Consider the following 20,799-nt stretch of genomic DNA (forward strand, 5'->3'; position numbering starts at 1 on the left):
CCCCCCCCGAGCTTCTTTTGTTACACCGGCAATCGTTGCGCCTTCTTTCGCCATGAATATATGCATAAACCGTTTCCACGTGGGCGCTCATACGCGCTACTTTGTAGTACCACCGAGCTCTCCGGCTCTTCTCCCCCCTCCCACCCCCGTTCCCCGTTGTGTACACCGGGAAGGTTAATCCTGTCGGGACAATTTCGCAACTTGTCTGTACTTATGCGGATACCGGTGGCCACCGTCGCCTGAAATTCCTCAAGTACGCGGCGCAGGAAACGATGTAGGAGCGACGGTCACGCGAGAACGATCGCGGTTCTCCCGCTCTCTCGCAAAATCTGACGTCTTCACTCGCCGATCGGCTCCATTAAACACACTCTAGAGGCAGACGCAGCGGCCGGTGCTTCGCTTATCTCCCCGGGAAGGGTGAGTTCGCGTGACGCGGGAAACGGGTATATAATGATACATAGGAGGATCGATAAACGTCGCGCGAAGTTTTTCGCGAGGAGGCAGCTGACGCGCGAAGATTACCGTCGTCGGTCTCGCCGGCTGGATTTTTATTGGCAGCAGTAGGAATGAGAGCTGGCAAGAGATTGATGTAGTGCCCCGGAATCGAAGCGGCGCACGCGCGCCTTCCCCTTGTTTTATTACTTCACACGCGCACCTCCGCGCGCTGTATCTCCCCATCCTCTTTCTCTCTTAACATTTTATATTTTTTTTCTTGTATCTTGTGTCTAAAATTGCGTTTGAGGGAAAATTCTCCCGGTGAGAGCACGATAAATATTCATCTCTCCCTCTCTGTCTCTTTCTTTCTCTCTCTCTCTCTCTCTCTCTCTTTCCCTCGTGTGCTCTCTTTCTCTCTACGTGCCGCAGGTTCTCTTCCCTTTTGTCCATAGAATGTCGGCGTCCTATAAGGGTGCGGGATACTCGCTCGAGCACGATAAACTGAAGAAACTCGCGCACGTCCATCCGCGATCGATCGAATTTCCACTGACAGTGGGGACTCGAGCGAAGGGTAGCCGTGCCGCGCGCACATAATTTTCACCCTCGGCACCCTTTGCTCGCGGTAGCGCTAAAATACCGGAAGCGTGGAGCTTTTTCTGCCGGGACACCCGCGGGCGAGGACTCGGATGACGGGATAATCGCTCTATTATCAGGTATTGCGTTATACCGGGATATAAGAGAAGTGCATTTAATGCATACATTTTTGCGCTGCCTGTGCATTAGACGGGGAGAGAAAAGCGCGCGAAGGAAAAGAGGTGGGATGAAAATGAATACACAAGCGCGAAACGCACGGTCGGCGTCGTGTACGCCGCATCGTTCAGCCCCCGGATTGAAAACTTTTTATTACCGCACCGATTTTTAGCCTTCCGCACGTAGAGGAAAAGCACGAAAACTGACGTATGTACGGAAAGTCGACATATTCACGTTTTCCGACTATAAAAGTACAGAACTCGGACAAACTTCATCTACGTGCAGTAGGGAGAAGCTGAAGTGGCTGTTTCTTCTTGCAAACGCGTCTGGTTGTTATTAGTAATCAGTAGTGTGGTATTATTAGGTTAGTGCGTATGAAATGTCGCATTCTCTTTACATGCGGACGTTTTCCTCCCTGTTTTCGTTATACTTTTGTATTTGGCATAACCTCATTCATACTCGTATTGTCCATTGCCAGAGACTCATTTCAACAAAATAGGTTTTCTCGAAGGTCTTCCCTTTTTTATTTCTTTTGAGTTTATTACCGATATGAATTCTGCCGACATTCGCGTCATTTTCTTATATGAGTACAAACTTGGTAATAGTGCTGCAAAAGCTGCACGCAACATAAACCAAGCGTTTGGGGAGAATACGGTTAACAATCGGAAAGTGCAGCGTTGGTTCGAAAAATTTCGGACTGGCGATTTTTCACTGCAAAATGAGCCGCGCGGAAGACCCAAAACGTCTGTGAATAATGATGACCTGAAGGCTCTAGTGGAAGCGGATCCAGCCGTATCCACGAGGGAACTTGCTATCAGGATGAAAGTTGACCATACAACGATATTGAGACACCAAATTGTACTCCCATCGCTTGTGAATCGGCATGGCCCGCTACTGCTCCATGACAACGCTCGGCCGCACACATCGCACAAAACAATTGCGAAACTGAACGAACTGGAATATGAAGTTTTGCAGCATCCACCATATTCACCGGATCTCTCGCCGACCGATTTTCATTTTTTCAAGCATTTAGAGCTGTTTTTAAGAGGCAAACACCATGAAAATGAAGACAGTCTAAAAAACTCGATATCAGAGTTTATTAATTCTAAAGACCAAAATTTTTTTAAGACAGGCATCTACGCTTTAAAATCTCGTTGGGAGAAGTGTATTGAAGCGAATGGAGCATACTTTGATTGAATAAACAGCTTTTGAAGAAAGATATACAGTTTTATACAATCACTTAAGAATCCGACATTTCATATGCACCAACCTAATAGTAGTGGGAAGGAGAGCGGAGGGAGGAGGGGGATAGAAAAGAAAGGACACTTGATTCGATGAAATTAATCTTTCATAGTCGACGAACTTAGGAAATACGAAGTCATCTTCCTCTCTCGATTTCACGAATCGCGCGCGTGGTTTAATTGGCTTCGCTTTTACTTCCGCAGTTACGCGCGAGCACTCCATTCGTGCGTGACAGTTTCAATGCGTCGTGCGGGGAAACTTAGTGGTGCGAGTTACAACTCTTTTACGCGGTGCCGTTCGTACACGCGCCGTGCATAAATCCGTAATCACGGAAAACTCGTAGCTACATTGTCCTCACGAATGGCTGTTCGCGCGCGCGTACTTTCGGCGGGCGTACAGCGCCGACAGCGAGATAGCAAAGGAGAGAGAGAGAGAGAAAGAGAGAGAGAGAGACAGAGAGAGAGAGAGAGTATCGTGGCGAAAAGTCACGCCTCGTTAGAAACGCGGGAAGTATGCGGCTCTTGTTTACACGCGCAGAAAACCGCATAACTACGCGGTGGTTATGTGTACGCGTGACTTTATATGCACCGTGCACTTCCATGTGTTCTGTTTATCCGGCCGACGGACACGGACGCATTAATTTAGGTTGCTTGCGTATCTGCGGCGGCACCGAACCGCCGGAGCTCCAACCGTGTCCGGAAAAAGGACCAGAACGAACGGCGAACATTTATCTCCTCCCGATGCTCTCCCCGCCGGGCATTACAGCCCAACCCCCATCGATGCCCGCGTGGTTATTGCAAAAACGTATCGGCCACGCGCGCGCGCGTTGATATTTCGCATTTTCCCGGCGCACCTGACGCGACGATACGATATCGTTAGGTGCGGTCGTCGGCGACCGTTGCGTTGCGGAGTATCTCCGTAAGTATCGCGTAAAAAGCAATTTTCAAAATTGATGATAAAATTCAAAATAGATGGGAGAAAACGTTCGCGCTCCATCTCTCTCCCTCTCTCTCTCTCTCTCCGATGAGCTCGAGTTCGATAGTCATACGATATCAAAGTTAATATCGGCCAACAGATCGTGTTCCTACCATCGCTTTGTCGAGCGTTCACTTTTCCGATGAACGTTAATTCATCTCGGCACAACGTATTGGATCACGAGCGGGAGTACGCGCGCGCAATTATATTATAGGACCATAATAACGCCTAGGTACGTGTTCCCGCCGGTAAATCAGATGAACGGCTGCGCGAAACGCAAATACGTGCGATACATATTCACACGCTTTTAGCCCGGCATCTCGGTCTCTATGCAAATAAACGCGGCGACTCGCGTATATACACGCGCCGCGTGTTAAGATAGAATAATGCAAAACGCTTTTCGGCGGATTATATCATCTAGCGTTAATATTCTCCCCGCGTATGGTACTCCCCCCTCCCCCCTTCCCATTTTATTCTCGCTGTCCTAACGCGGTCTTAACGAAAAAAAGGGGAAGAGGAGAGAACGGAGAAAAAAGGCCGCGTGTTTCATTAATATTCCACGGCACCGGCGCGGTTACCGGCATACGTCGAGCGATTTTCCAGTCATTAATATTCTATAACACCAACACGATTACGAAATGGGATATTTATAATTCCCGTCTAAAGCCGGCCGCGCGCCTTGCTGTGAAAAATGCACGCGCGCGTATTAGCTGATTATAAAATCTCCCATCTCCCCGTAAACACCTGATAATTCACATCCTCCGTCGATTCTACCGCATCAACGTTTCGGAAAAACGGGGGGGAAAATTCGAGCTGCGAATGATTAACTCGACGGGAGTGCTCGTCATCGTCGAGCTCGCGTTAATGTGTTCCCGATAATCAATAATCAATCGTCCGATCGTAATCTCTCCACAAGTCGAAACGCACGAACGACGGCGATTGAAAAAGCGAAATAGCGAAAATATCTCAGTCGAAATTCTGGATATGCGTTGAACTTTTAATTCTACGGTACAGTAGGGGCAAAGATAGCAAAATAGATTCGCACACGTTAATCTAAAAGCCGCCTAAGTAAGCGCAAATTATCCTTAACCAGTTAAGTGTGTTTGACGACTATATCCGTCATGGAGCTGTGGCAGAATCTTGTGTCATGACGACTATATCCGTCATGCGTAAAATTTTATACAATTTGATATTTAAATTGTAATTCTGGCGAAAACTAAATTATATTCGTAAATTTTAATATGGGTAAAATGTTTAGAGGTCAAGACGAAATGAAACAAACAAATGAAAATTATAAATAATTTGAGTTGGATTTATAACTTCCTGAGAGCTAACTCGCTTGATTATCGCGACACACACTGGTGGGCGCTTTGCAAAGAGATCGCCACAGTTAACTGGTTAAGAGCGTCGGAGTAACATCAAAATTTCGGGCTCGGATGCCCGAATAATATCCGAATTGGAATCGCCATTAGCCGTGGAAACCCCAGAGAGAGAGATAGCTGAGGCTTACCTATTCAGTCTAATGGTGCTCTTCGTCTCCCGCACCATCAACGCTCGTTCCCAGAAATGCACTGCCTCGGGCAGAATGGTGTTCTGAAATCAAACGACAAAGGAGGATTTAAATTCGACGAGGTCCGACACGCGAGCACGCATCACGGTCCACTCACGGTACACCCACAAACGACCGCTCGTTCCCCGCTATATCTAAGCTGCGCTTTCTTTGAGCGCTCACGCGCCGCAAGCGTCATTCTATCTTCCTTTGTTATGCGATGAACAATAAAGAGAATGACGCTCACAACGAGCGAGCGCCCAAAAAGAACACAGCCCTAATGATGCAAATCCAAGAGATACCTGTTCTAATCTATTCTGAGCGAAGAATAAAGACTCGACGTACGAAAACTTAAATTTAACCGTTCGAGATCGAATCGTTGTCCACGCGACGCGCCGCGATCAGGCTTAATTCGAAGCACGAGAGGTGCGCCGACGAGGAAGAGAAAATAGAAGAAGAAAGAGAAAGGGAGATGAAATCCGCTCGCTCGAGAAGTATCATCGCGAAGGGGGATAATCGTTACGCAACAACATTCCGCGGTGAAACGCGAAATCGCGTGTGGGAGCGAGGGCGGACGGTGAGAAAAACAGCGGAAAAATGAAATAACGCGGGAGCTCCCCCCGACGGATGGAAAAAGCGCGCACGGCTTTATGAAGTTTCGCCCGGAGCGTGCAACAACAAAATTACGCCCTTCTATAATGCAGCGCAATCGCGGTCTTGCGAAGGGACGCTCTTTTCGGGATTAATTCCGGGGCTGACGGCGTCGCGCGAGGATCGCGCCGCAATTTTTAACTCCCGCATCCGCGCGACGCGATCACGCTTGGAGATCTTCCAACGGTCGACCCCGGAGAAACGCGTCCCTCGCGTTTATCATCTGCAATTATACGCGCCGAGAGTGCAACACGAAATTATCATAACACTCCATATCGCGGGATCTGCCATCTCACATATTTCTCCCCCCTCCCTCCCCCCTGCAGAGATCACGAGAAATTAAGGGAAAATATTAATAAAAACCCGAACGAACGCGGAGAACACAGAAATTTCGCCGTGAAACCGCACGATTTTACCAAGACGAAATGGAGTCACGTCGTCAGACATGTGAAAAGACACGCGGGGCGCTTTTTTATAATATAGTTTTCATTCCTTGAATATAACACTTGCGAGAAAGAGAGCGAGGGAAGGAGAGAGAAAGAGAGAAAGGCCGGAGGAAAAAAAAGAGAGACCCAAAGACAAAGGTATTGCCCGAGGGCAAATATGAGACTAAGAAGAGACAGAGAAGAGCGGTCCGGCATAATACACCTTAATAATTATAAATGTCTGGGGCAAAAAAGCGCAGAGATATTCTTCGTTACATTTCTTCCACGGAGCGGGACTTCGTGTAATTTTCTTTCCCCTGATGAGACGGCAATGTCTGCGAGGAACGGAACTGAATTAGCGACTGTGTCTTGTGACACGTTTCTCAAATATAGAGATCTCGAGATGAGACTCGGGGAAATCGAAGGTATATTACCGCTGTCGAATTATTTCACACGTAATTCTGAGACTACAAAGCAGACTCGCGAGGGACTACCATGTGTTTATAATCGCAATAACAATTAAAGAAACAACAAAAGAAAAAAGACAGAAACTTCTCGTCGCCAAACTGAGGGAAAAATATTTAATATTTATAAGTACCGTCATATAATAATAACCGTCATATATATGGCGGGTATTATTATGAACCGTAAATTTTCTATGCCTAGATTTCCAAAACATTCAATTCACAATTTCCAAATTGTTGTATAATGTCTCCATGTTACTCCTGAATATCAATAGTTTTTCTTTAAAATTCAAAATGTAATTTAGAAGAAATTAAAAATAGAAGTTATGAATATGATATCAATCTCAAGGAATACGTATGGAAAGTGTTATGTTACGAATATCTCAGCATCCAAATAGTCAATCGTTATGCCAATAATTATGTCATATTTAAATCTATATTTAGTGTAAGTTTCGATAAATTGTTAAAAAAACTCATCTTACCTTAAGGAGATACTGTATATACTTTAAAGCGATAATAATGAACATAAGATATAGATGTTCCGCGAGTCGTTAGACTCGTTTCAAGATCTCCTCTTCGTGATCGACCTCCCTTCTCTTTCAAGCGCTTTTTTTTATTTTGGTAAACATCGAAGAAGTGCGAAAAGAAAGAAATGGCGCGCATTACTTCCGGCTACCTTGAACGAACGCGGTCGTTACCATCAGCGAGCAGGAAACCGAGGCAACAACACGCGGCGAGAGGGTGGGAGGGAGGGAGAAAGAAAGAACTTCACGTTCGAACGAACGTACGTCATTAATATCGGCCTAGTGGCGAGCTCTTGATAATTAAAACGGACTCGAGCGAATGGAACTTCGAATGCGCGAGCGCTTGATTTCCTTTGTCCGCAATTATTTTTCGCCGATTGCATCGTGGAAGGAAACCGCCGTTAACAGCCTCGCGTTCCCGCCGGCGCACGCGTTTCCATTACATTTTCTTCCTATTTACGGGCGCTCAGAGAGAAAATCAACTGTCACATTGCCAGGAAATTATGATTCGAGACTGATATTCCGTTTGTTTAATAATGCAAGACCGTTTCAGGAGATAACAACGTACTCCTATCTCGACGGTGCAATCTTTCACTGCGGGGAGGGGGAAAAAAACGTTTGAACGATTATTTAATGTGATCGTTAAAATGTAAACTCGCTGTCAGGAAGAAATGTAAAATAAAATTCACCAGACAGAGGAATCGGTGATACGCGCGCGCCAATACATTCCCAGATATATATATATATATATATATATATATATATACAGAACGAAATACAAAAAAAAAATCTGTAAGCACATGTCGTACACAACGTATTTTCGAAATCACGCAGGCCGCGGTGAGGAGATTTTATTATGTGGAATATTGATAGGTATTTTTCTGACACGTTCTGTGCGTATCGTGGATATTGGATTAAATTTGAATTCCGGCTTTATCGATATCTATCAAAGTACGGTGGAAAAACTTTTTTCGTCAATTTTTTGCTTCCGAATTATTTCCGAAAATATCAGAACATTACAAATATTTGACGTATACGGGAAAAAATTTCATTTTCATTAATGTGTGAACAAGAATGTATAACCTTCTATGAAGATAAAACTTGCTTATATGAAGAAATTCTATATGGTCCCGCGAAAAATATCATATTCTTGTTATTCCAGAATAATTTTCATGAATTGAGTGAAAACAATATTGAATGGAAAAATTTTCACACTGATTCAATTCTTAATTTAAATATATCTATACGAGAAATATTGAATTGATATTAATATTTTTCCAAGAAATTTTAAATTTTATATTAAGTCTTCAGGTGGGAGAAAACGGAAATAAGTTCCCACTTGTTTCCCACTTGTAGCATCAAGAAAGCACAATAGAAGACCTCCGAGGGCTTAATATAGAACTAAATAGACTTAATGTAGAACTGAAATTACGACTCGGGTAGTATACGAGTCCTTCGTTCATTTCCGTGCGATTACATCGCTTGTCGAAGAGACAGATTTACATTATGATATTTGAGAAGGCTAAGATTGCCACAGATTGGTAATCTCATGAAAACCTGAGGTTAACCTATCCGATAAGACTGGCACTCGGTTGAGCGCGACTTGAGCCGGGAATTTATTCGCGTCGCGCTTAGTCGCGAGCGCCGTAATTATCGCGATGCGGTCGCCGCGGAAATTCGGCGGTAGTGTGTTTAAACGGCGACGAGGCGAACTGCGCGGAAGGGGAACGAAATAGCGCCGACGGCGGGGGCTGTGCTCGCGGTGGTAACTTATTTAAGGAAAAAGCGGACAGAGCTGACCGCAAGAACGCGGAAAGGGTGGAATACGAAATGGAACGTGGACAGGTACAGCGGCCAATGTTTGGAGGCATTTTGCGCCTCGTTACGCTCGATTTCCGCGATGAATAAATCGATACGCGCGCGCGACGGATAAAATAAAAGAGAGAACCCCGACGAGACCGCGCGCTCGGCGAGGCGTCGTTATTTTATTATATAGACATATTTTTTTATCATATATATATATATATATATATATATATCCCCCCCCCCTCAATTTTTTTAACAGCAATCGTAGACCGCAGTACGCGCGCGCAAGATGGGAAGAGACGCGCGACAACTGGCCGATTATTGTTGACAGAGACGACACGCGGGTGCTCTCGCAAAATTATTCACGAACCGTCGCGCGAGGCCGAATTCAATTTGGCGCTGCGTCAACGCTCGCCGAGGGGGAGGGAAAAGGTAAAACGAGAACGGCGAGAAGGACGAACGCTAAAAGGGCTTCGGAGAGGATGAAAGAGAGAGAGAGAGAGAGAGAGAGAGAGAGATCCAGCAGCAGAAGGTTGGTTGATCACTCGCTCGCTCGCTCACTCCCCGCCCGCCCCTTTTGATTTTTCAGCAGACTCGCCGGATTCCGCAGCCATGCCGAGCTGGACAATAACGCTCCGGTCGCCGGAAACGACCTATTTAGCGTATGCGACTGCCAGCTGGTTCCACCGTAGAATTGCGAGCGATTAATTCGGCCTCCTGGATTTTATTTCGCGAATCCCGCATGCGTAATGTGTCCGAGCGTTACGGGGGAATGCGATTCTGAAAATGAGAGCCCGGCTCGGCCCCAACGAGCGTGATAATTATCAGCCGGCCCGCGACGTTTCGGTTCCCGTCTCTCCCACGTACCGACGACTCGTTGTCGGGGAATCCCGGGGATATTTTATGCACGCGTTTGCGATACACGGCGTGCGGATTCACCCCGAAAAGTTGCGAGCTCTCTCTCTCTCTCCGGTAATGGTCGTCGGCGGTGATGGTAAACGGTAAAAGGGAAGATACACTTTCAGCCGAGTGCATCAACGGATTGAGGTGGAAAGGAAAATAATCCGCGCCGAAATCGCATCCTCCACCGAAATCACTTGCGAGATTTTTATCCGTTACGATGTGGAATCCGCGCGCACGCGCGGATAAACACGGCAAAGATACACCTGTCCAAACTCTCGAACTTTCGTTTCTGCTCGGAGGACGAGTAGCGAGGCGCAATATTATTTTATCCTCCTAAATACACAGAGATCTCTTTATCCAAATTCCATCGAATTCCGCTCGTCCCGCCGTTATCCGCGAGATATTCCGTGGTCATTCGCGCGCGACTAAAAGTCCCGTGATGTCTCGTCGAAGGTACGACGTGATCCCGCGTGAAAGTTTGCCCGGATTTTCCCACACACAGCATAGACGTTGATTATAATACACGGGGAAAGGGGTTTCTTCGGATTTAGTACACGTGTTCGTTTTGGGTTTGTTTAATATAAACAACATAATTGAATATCAAGTTGAGTGACAGTCTGACCAAATATCAGATTAACACGTTCATTGCCAAGCTGAAAATTGGAATTTCGTGTGGTGGCCAAATTTTTTTTATTCTTTTATTTAGTTTTTATTGTGCTCAAAATAAGCTAATATATTATTTATATGCTTTTATTATTATGTACATAGGGTTTATGTACTCTAAATATCTATTACGCGATAACGCGTGATCGGCCGTTTGGTGAGAACTTGCATATCGCGTGATTGGCAATGAACGTGTTAAAAGATTGAGAAACAGGATTACTTTTTTCTTATTTATATTTATTATTTAAATTTATTATATATATTTATATTTACATTTATTATTATTTCTATATTATATTTTTAATGTTACTATGCTCAATACCGTGCATATAATAATTCGTTTGATCTCGTACTGTAGAATGAAAATCTTTGGGAAAATGCCGGGGATGACCAAACAGGATCTGTGTTTACGTTTACCGCTTAGAATCGTGTGTGTGAAATATGAAATTTCTAACCGGCATTAAACAATTCCCACCTAGGCTTTCCGACTGGAACCTATAATTATCACGGAAAATCTGGCTCGGTCGGATCTCAGGGAATTTTCTACGCGGCTAGACAAGAAAGGAAAATTGCCGCTTTGCCACGCTTCTCTTCTCGCGAATGTGATGCGTAACTTATCATTACCTGGCGGAAGCTCTCTTTCGACGGTCGACCGCTTACGAAATTTCGAGTGGGCTCGACCTCGAGAGAGGAATCCGAGAGGAGGCATAGCTTCATCGCGACTCGAAGCGCCGAAGTTGCGATCAATAACTTCCCCGAGACTTCAGTTAACGAAAGCCGACGCCCCTCGCGGATTAAAAATTCCCTCGACATCCTCGCCGCTAATGACAACCGCACTTTACCGAACGGCCGTGTGCGCCGGAGATACGTGTTATAAGTTCCAACGAATTAATTCTCCGCTGGGAGGAAAGCGGACGTTCCTCGCCGCCGCCGCGGCGGGACCAATTTTTCTTACGGCCCGGCATGAATTTCAGCGCGCACTGTCCATTACGCCGTGCCCTTTATCCTCGTTAGCTGCCGTTCCTCTCTCTCTTTCTCCCTCCCTTTCACACACACACACACACACACATATATACATTCACTTTCTCCCCGGCACCTCTTCACGTTTCGTCGAGCGTTCGCGACGGGATGCCACGTTTCTCGCCTCGTATATACCCGCGTGGAGTCGCGCGCGTCTACGTCGCCTCCGCGTCGCGTTTATCACCCAGGAGAGCCGACGTTCGCCTTTATCACAATATTGCGTAACTCCCGCGCCGCCTTATCAGTCCGCCCGCCGCCCCTTCCGTCCGGGTGCCTTCCTGCGAGGGAGGCGCTATCTGCGCGCGTAAAGTCGCGACGAGCACGCGCTCGCTCGCTCGCTCGCGCTATGACGGGGACGGCGGAATTAAGTGCCGCATTCTAAAGTTCACGCTCTAACGTCGTCCCTCACGCTGGCACGAGATCAAGAGCAGTTTGCCGGCTTGGGGTTATTGGGAGGGCGGAATATGCCTAACGGCAACTTCGCCGACGTTTCCTTTAATCTCACCTCGGACGGGATTAGAGGTACGGTTTCCGTGCTTATTCTATTCCGGGACACGGCGGCGGTGAGGAGGGAATTCATCGCGATGTTGCGCAGTGGTAGTAACTTTATTAACGATCCATACATCTCGCGTACCTTCCAGCCTCCCCCCCCCCCCTTTCCTACCCTCCTGCCCCGGCTTGTCTCCTCTCNTGTCTCCTCTCGCCCACCGCGTGCGATGCATCAATAAATTTCTCATTTGTTACGTGCGACGTGCCGACAGATTTCCGACGTATCAAAAGGTAATTTAGATCAATCACGCGCGCCCCGATCGTATTTAATTTTCCAATTTAAAAATCAGATTAATCGCGGGAAGGTAGCGCTCGTTGTCCCGCCGACAACGCCGGCTTGGTCCTTTATTAAAAGACGGATAGCATTCTTTTCTATGTCAGGGGATTCGTAATGGGCGAGAATGCAAAGGGAAAGTGCTACCCCGCCTACCGTGGGGGGTGTGTGCGTCTTTTTCAACAAAAAGTTCCGGCTTTATTGATATGCCCGGCGACGGGCGCGGGGAAACGAAGAGAACAGAATGCCATGAGGAATCCTCGACATTTCGCGAGCAATCCGGGATAGCGGAGAGAAAGCACCTCGCCATATTGCCATTACGAAAATACCGCGAAGATTCCGAGAGTGAGCAAAATGCGAGACGGACAAGTACCGCGCGTTTAATTCTCTAATGCAATTTGCCGGAACAGCCGCGCTGTTCGGATCGACTTCGGACGGCGTCCGGATCGGATGAGGGCCTCGGATATTCAATTGGACTTGTTTTTTCAACGCGATACGCTGCTCATACTTCGATCAACGCGGGAGAACGTTATATGTGTACACGATTCACGTGCGCACACATGTCGAATACAAATCGCGTGGCATTAGTCATCCATCCCAGACGGCACAGCATCATTGTACCACGAAGGAAACACAGGATGTTACATGAAATATCATGGAAACTTAAGGAATACGTTTCTGATGTAAATTGAAGTAGAAGACGTCTTGCAAAACATAGGTCCAACTCGAAACGGTTACCGGTATTTCTCCTTTCGTTACGATGAGAATCTTACAAATGAAATCAATCCGAAGAAGATTCTCCCCTGATCAACAATCGATAATAAACAATAATAATATATAAAAGGACCAACTAAAAGCGTTGTTGCAATCAATCAATGAAGTTCCAGTCAATCAATGAAGTCCGGGGGAAATGAGACGAGTCTGAAATAAGAAAAAGTTGACAAGAAGCGGACTGAAATGTTCAGGAAACGCCGGGAACAAATCCACAGAGGACGCGGCGCTAACTCGGAAACCAGATCGAATATTTATCCACACTGTGGAAGCCTAAAGGATCAAGTTAGGACTATCTCGACCGAAATTACGCGCACCTGGATTGATGCCTGTAATCAAGTTATGATGTAAAATCGCATAACTACGTACCCGTAATTTAGCTCACATGCACACAATTTTTTCAGCGCAAAAGCAAACAATTCACTTCCGAGCTGTATCGCGCGTACGCCTCGAACACCTGCGCTGGATATTAACCGGCGCGGACAGGGCACTCTAATTTTCGCATTACCTTCCACCTCCTCTTCGTCCGCGTCGCGTTAGTTACAGCAACTCGGTTTCGGCGCTTCGACGTTACGTCACCGAGGCAATCAAAGTAGCCTTTCGTATTGAGACCCCCTCCCCCCTGGTAACGGCTCCCGCAGCAGACTCCCGAGCTATTCGAGGACAGGTCAAAGTTTGATGTTACGCCGTTGATGAAGTAATTCCTTTCGTGTCATGTTCGAAAGCGTATCTGCGTGCGAGCGATCAAGCGGCAAGTTTCCAACGTAGCCGAGTGAGCCCGCCTGCTAAACATCGACCTTCGTAGGCCGCTGTTTCCAGTCACCGTGAGAAAGCGAGAGAATTCCGAACTGACCACATGAAACTTCCGTCAAGATAGATTTTCCGCTGCGGATAAATATTCCTCGATGATTCCGCGAGTCGGAAATCCTCCGGAGTGTGCCGACCGTGTGGGACCGACGATCTGCACGCTACATCATCGGACAAACACGACGAGCTCTCTCCCTCTCTCTCTCTCTTTCTCTTTTGTCCCCGGACTCGATATTCCGCGATGTTCCCTGTCGTCGTGCCGGGATCGTTTTCACCGTAGCGACAACAATCCCGAACTCGAGACGACGTGGATTTGAATCTTCGCGCGGAAGAGCACGAACCGCGACGACGAGCTCGCCGATGGATCCCATTAACTTGACAACGTGTTCGAAACGGTGTCCGAGACGGTGTCCGCGCGTGTCGTACAATCGGCCGACAAGTCGCCGGCATAACCGGGCGCCAACAATAGAGCGTCTTTGCAAGGAAACGTCGGTTTCCGGCGGATCTTGCGGCCACGTTGAGGGCCGCGCGCGACGCATCTGGCAGCCCGGTCCTCGCTTTATCGAGCTTCGTACAGCTAGTTAGGCGTCGGTATTAAATGCAAATGCCGGGCGTCCCATTTAAATTTTAGATGCAATTAGATTCATTTACTCTCTCGGGGGGGGGGGGGGGGGCAATTATTCGACTTACCGCGTAAAGCCGTGCGATACCGAGAGGAGGAGGGCGGACGGGGGAGGCAGAAGGGAGAGTCGTATCGCGGTGAAAATTTTCTGAATAAATCAAGCGCGCCGGGCGATGCACGAGTTCCGCTCCGGCGGCTGACCCTGCGCGCCTTGTTTCCACTTCGGCCGCAAACGCGGCCGTGCCTCTCGCGATTTACGATCTCGATAACTAGCGTTTTATTCATGGAGCGAGCGCCTTCCTGGTGACTAAGTAGCCGGAGCTGCGGAAGAAAATAACGCGTGTCGGAAAGACAGATCGCTCTGACCCACCGGTGAGATCGACGCGGACTTGAGGATCGGGAGAACACAATTAAACGGGAGGGACCGATAATTAAGCGCGGAAAGAGGACCGTCAGAGCTCCTATTGTGGATTGTGACGAAGCGCGAGTGAACGTTCGATTGATAACATCGATACGAAAACATGCATCGGAGCGGTTTAGATGTTAATAATAATGGGAAATGTAAGTTTCGCCCTTGAAAAATAAGATAAGAGCGGGTCAACTTGAGGAAAAATGTGAGTGAGTCTTTCCCAAATAATTTATACGTGAAAAATTAATGCGTTCATCTATTATTCTACAATCTCTCCTAGATATCGGACACATTGATCTTAGTAGTAAACAGCGATGAAGAGCAACGTTTAAATTTTACTTGTGTTTTCTTAGGTTTCTTTGTTAACAACTGGTTTTAGCTCGGTGGACGAACAAGCGCGGGCAAAACGTGGACAATCGATTTCACTGCATATTTGAAAGAAAACACAGCCGGGTGTGCTTAGAACGGTCATTTCTCTGAGAAAATCTGATAAAAACCGCTTGAAGATAAAAGCACAACTCTTTTACTTTATGAATTTTCATTTCCCGGTGGAGAAACAAATCCACTTATCTCCCGCGGTGACGCGAATAATGGGGCGTTAGTATCCGATGGTGATGTTCTCGCGCGTGCATGACAAGTGGTTGGATTCGGCGGTGGGGATACACTGTGAGAGAATCGGTATATTATTGCAACTCTCCGGGTCAGAGTCCCGGGGAACGTCACACCGGTGACAGTCCGCGACCGCACCGTCATTAAACACATGCGAGTATTAAGATCTGGTTTCCCTCAACCGCCGATAGCTGTCCGAAGTTTTAACAGCGTCATTTGTCTGGCCAAGTTCTCGCATGTGCAAATTCACGTGGATTGATAAATCCCGTGCACGCGGCCTCTGAATCGAATTAATACATCGCGCGATGAATCTGTCACGACATAGCGGTGTTAAAATATTTCTCACGAAAGTAGCGTACGTGCGAGAAGAGGGGAGGAGAGAGAAAGGTTGAGAATTTATTATTATTATTATTATTATTATTGTGTTTGAGATAACGGAATATATATAGCGTTCTGAAACGGGTCGCTCGATTTCTCGTGATCCTCTTAATAGTATCAGCTATCAAGACGGTAAAGAGCTTTCGTGTGGAGCGCGACTTTGCTTGCCTCTGCGAAAACGGCTTTTCTTCTATGATATCGGAAATTGTATTTTACGAGAAAAGCCCGCTCCTCCATCGCGGCGCAGGAGGGAAAGAAGCAAGGACAATCGATAGCCCCCCTACAAAGAATATTCTCGATGCATCGGTAAACATTAAATTACACGCCCGGAAGAAATATATGCGGATTGAAATTTCCCGCCGGTGAAATGCACACAGTTAGGTAAGACGGTTAATCTCCCGAACGAACACAAATCGTCACGTACGAGATTACACCGCGCGTCACGCATTACGTCGTCGACGACGCGTTAAGTAAATAACGGGGATACCGATTCGAAATTAATAGAAACTCATTGACCGGATGCGTACCGCGGCGCGCCGAAAGCGAGACGTTGCGCGATTGTTTCCGAAATATAATCGCCGATTTCAGTGCTCGCGCGACAAGAGGACGCGCATCCTGATTTTCACCCCCGCCTGTTTACACACAGAGACCGAAGGTCGTTACCTACTTCATCCGCTCGCCAGCAAATTACAAACGCGCAGTCGCAATCGCGCTAACGCGTCGCGCAATTTGCGAAATTTATCTCGGCATAAATTCGCGGAGTTTTCGCAAACCCCGGCCGGTTTACGCAGCCGGCTGGATCGTCAAGTTGCCGTTTTTATCCGGCTAATTATTTCTATTGATCAATCCCCGGCGCGAGAGCGTGCCCCGCAACCGAGCGCGCTCGAGCTGTTTCATTCGCAACGCGCGTTCGCAAATAAAATCAGAGCCGGGATGAGAACGAGGATTAAAAGGGGCTGTACTTTTCGCTATACTGCTATCGGGAACATTTGCGGACGCGAGTGTATTACGCGATGCCCGGCACGTGCGCAACGTATTCGCGCGCGTGCTTGTTTGCAAATTATTATTTAATTTTTCATCCTGTTGCGGCTTCATCTGTACGCCCGCTGCGAGACACCGGCGACATCGCGTATCGGTTACACGGTTACGTAAAAAGATACCGGCTGTCCGCGCTCGCGCTGTCGAAACTCGCGGCCCAAATTACATCGCGAGCCGACGTAAACCGAAAGAAACATTAAGTGACGTGTAACAAAATTTGGTAACCGCTACTGAATAATTCGGCGAAATGTTGCGGGTCGAACGATGTGAAGTAAATGCACAGCTCGAAAGTAAAATATATAGTTCGAAGATCTAGTTAGGTCGGTTCTTTTTCGCTGAACCGGCCGCGCCGAATCTCTAATCGAGCGCATTCAGTAAGTATATCAACAGTTGTTTTACCGTAAAAATCCGACCTTCCGCGGAGCGTACAATCGGCCTTTATTCCGCGCCGCATCGACCACGTCGCCAGCATCGTATTTACGCACGGAATCGCGGGAAAAGTTTCAATTAGTCTCGCGATTAACGCTCGCGACGGCGCGATCGTAAAGCACGGCGAGAAATATTATCCGCGATTTAATTCGTTCGCAATCCATATATGCGATGGCGGACGGGCCGGGCGCGAAATACATGCGAAATACGTGAGAAATGTATGCGAAAAATACGTGAGAAATATATATCCGAAAAATGTATGCCTGTGAGAGAGAGGAAGGGGGAGGGGGGGGNGGGAGGGGATAGTATTGTGCAGAAATGACATATGTCTCGATAGTGTATGACAAATCGATACACCTGCTTGCAAATGCTCCAACTTGTTTACACGTTTCCGTTTCCGTTGGCCAAAATCCAGGACTCACTATTGTCAGCTATAAATCGGAGGCCCGCGGAAATACATCATTCGCAGCGCCCCATGAAATATCGTTCCTCCTCGTAAAAATGTTTTATAATATATGCACACATTCCTCTTCCTCTTTTTTTTCTCTCTCTTTTTCAACGTAACTCCGGAGCGTAAAGTACCGGGGGAAAAAAAGAGAGAAACATGGAAAAAGACGGGGAGAATTCGGCGTTTCTTCTCGGGCGCGAGTAGCGAGAAGCCGCGAATGTGGGGAGTCAGTTCTTGTTTCGGCGTTAAATTCGCAACTACGCCCGCGATTGTTCTTGTTCCGTTCCCCTTGTCAATCTTCCCGCGCGATGTGACGGCGATATGAATTAATTCAAGATAACGCTTTCATCGCTGCCGGAGGGCTCGCGGCGGGTGGCGGGCAGTAATGAACGAGCATGTAAATGAAAATACCGACTGCGAGAGCGGTAATTCTTTTAAAACCCGAAACGTCCGACGGCAATCCGTTACGATGACGAGTTCAGCGGCGAGCACGTGCGGCTTAATTCGACTCCGAAATCGTTTCAGAAGCAAAACCGTGCCGCCGACGCTAAAAGGTAAAGTGATCGCACACATGGCGATGCGTAGAAAAATATCGGCCCATGCACCGCCACGCGTACGACCGACGCACGTTGGTTCCCTTTGCTTGTCAGGGTTGGGAGGTCAGAAAAAATGGCCGTAATTCGAAGTTTAATTAGATCGTTACCGAAAGTGATGTTTAGTATAATTATTCGGATCGATGATCGCGCATTCGAAGTCGGACGTGGCGAATTTTAAGTGAACGAATTCGATATAACGAGCTGAAACGCAAAAAGTAATAATCGTACTTTCATACTGACTCGTTTTCATGGGTTCTCGGCGTTGCTAAACGCAAATCCAAGGTTATTAGAATCTCCGGCTGGAGTCCCAAGCAGTTTCACCCCTCATTTACCGGAGACGGAAGTTAATATGACTGTTCAGCAACTGTTCAGAAAAATACAGGGAATCTCTACTAGGGAGCTGCCTCTTACGATAGAAAGTCTCACTCTTTCGTGCTATTTTCTGAAAAGTTTCGGCCACTTTATCAGGCTCGCCATCCGTGACGACGCAGTCGCAGTTTCAGCCGGTACCCCGGAGAAGTCGCTTCCGTTGATCGACGCGCGATAAACCGTTCCCATCGGCGAGTGGTTGTACGCGAGTTCATCAAGTACCGGCGCGCGAGGGCGGAAACGGTAACACCGTTCAATTTCGGTCTTTTTCTTCGTGTTTTCGGGCGCCCGCGAAATATCCGCCCGGCATAAATATAGCCCCACCCCGCCGACCGCACCCGTAACCGTATATATTTCGGTAAACAAGGCGTGTGTGCGCGCGGCACTTCGAAAAACCTGGCCCCCCTCCCCCCGGGTAAATATTAAAGCCGCACGCACGCTCGTTTATTTCGCGTTGCGCGCCGGTGGTGGCTCTTATTCCGTTAATCGCAATAATTATTCGCGACTCTGAGGCTTCGTTCCGCCGAGAGTGGGAGAATAAATCGGAGCACGCAGCACGATGGGACGACGTACCGGCGTTACGAGCGTTAATGTAACGTAATACCGGCGCTTATTAACCGTTAATACGAAGACAGCGTATCCCGGAGAATAACGACGGAGGGTGGGAGAGAAAGGGGAAGAGAGAGAGAGAGAGGAAGAGAAAGAGAGGTACAGCCCGCGCTCAGCACCTCCGGCTGAAATATAACTGTTGCGCTAATACGAATCGTTTAAATCCGTTTCCGCGCTCACACTCGCGCGGAACTCGTTCGCATATAATTCGCCGCATTAACGTCAGTGGCAAACGCGCGGGGGAGAGGGGGTGGGAGGGTGAAAACCGACACAAAGTGGCGGTGCCTGTCGCGCGGAACTGTTTCAAACAGTGTTTTGCCGGCCGGCTGTGTGTACACGACAACGATCGCGAGGCGATAGCCGTGCGGAAGTGCGGTAGTCAGAAGTAGAGTAGCGGGTGTTTAACGCGGCGGAGGAATTAATTTAAACGGTGTTGTTAGTTTCGTCGAGAGTTCCCGCGTTAAACGTCCCTTTTCCATTCCGCGAGGGCTCGCGAGAGGGCCCGATTTATATCCACCGTCTGTCACTCCCTCTTTCTCCCCCCCTCTCTCTCTCTCTTCCTCGCTCTGAATCGGCTCGCAATTAAGAGAGAACGCAACGGTGCCCCGTCGCCGTAGAAATTTTACTACAACTTGCGCACGTAAAATGCCGACTTCGCCGGCTGTTACTCGGCGAGAAATTTCCAGTCTGCTCGATGAAATAATACTCGGCTCGCTGGCAGCGCGGAGCGCGCGTGGATCAGCGTCGAAAAAGCACCGAAACTGACTAGTAGATGTGATAAAGCGGATTTATTTCTCGGATCCTGTCGCCCGAAAAGAGAGCCGAGATAAACGCGAGTGTACGAGTAATTCCGGGAAAAAAAGTTATCGCGACGAAACGTATATAATAGCGCGGGAGCGACAAGACGATCACGCGAACCTTTTTCTCCGCGATGCTGCCGAGGTTCGATCCCGAGACGCGGGAGAGAAGGAACCGAAACCGCCATTGTCTCACGAGTCGCGGGGGTAAAGATTTTCGCCGGGCGAAACTTTCTTTTTTCGTACTTTCCGGGGGAAGAAAAAAGGACTCGCCGAGAGGAAGGCACGGGGGCAGCACGTCGTCCCCTTTGTGCGCGCCGCCCTGTAAAAGTTTCCGCGATCAAACTCTTCGCACAAGGAGGAGCGATCTTATACTGGATCTCACGCCATTGTATAATTCGCTATTGAATGTTCCTTCGCCATAAAGACACACCCCACCTCCGTTGTTGCGCCTCAGTCTCTCTCTCTCTCTCTCTGATAGCAGATAATGGTTATAAATGGCCGCCCCTTTTCAGTCCCGAATAAATAACGAAATACAATGACGCTTTAGTTTAAATTGCCCCGAGAGGGAATCTCGCGTCAATGACAACCAAACTCATTAACAAGTTTCCATTCACGGCAGCTACTTCGCGAGATTGTCACCCCCGGCGACGATAATAGCGCCGCGCAAGTCCTTCGCGTGATTAT

The 20,799-nt window shown here is 47.8% G+C and overlaps 1 protein-coding gene across 1 annotated transcript in view; it reads right to left on the minus strand.

Moving 5' to 3' along the window:
- LOC106750148 (leishmanolysin-like peptidase) overlaps nucleotides 1-20,799 on the minus strand; it is a 330,954-nt gene that overhangs the window by 51,509 nt on the left and 258,646 nt on the right. Inside the window, exon 5 of the mRNA XM_014630276.1 lies at nucleotides 4,913-4,995. Coding sequence (XP_014485762.1) covers nucleotides 4,913-4,995 — 83 coding nt within the window. The remainder of the gene's footprint in view (nucleotides 1-4,912; nucleotides 4,996-20,799) is intronic.

This window comes from Dinoponera quadriceps, unplaced genomic scaffold, assembly GCF_001313825.1.
Source record: "Dinoponera quadriceps isolate SergipeBrazil2010 unplaced genomic scaffold, ASM131382v1 scaffold4585, whole genome shotgun sequence".
In the NCBI taxonomy this organism is placed as follows: Eukaryota; Metazoa; Arthropoda; class Insecta; order Hymenoptera; family Formicidae; genus Dinoponera; species Dinoponera quadriceps.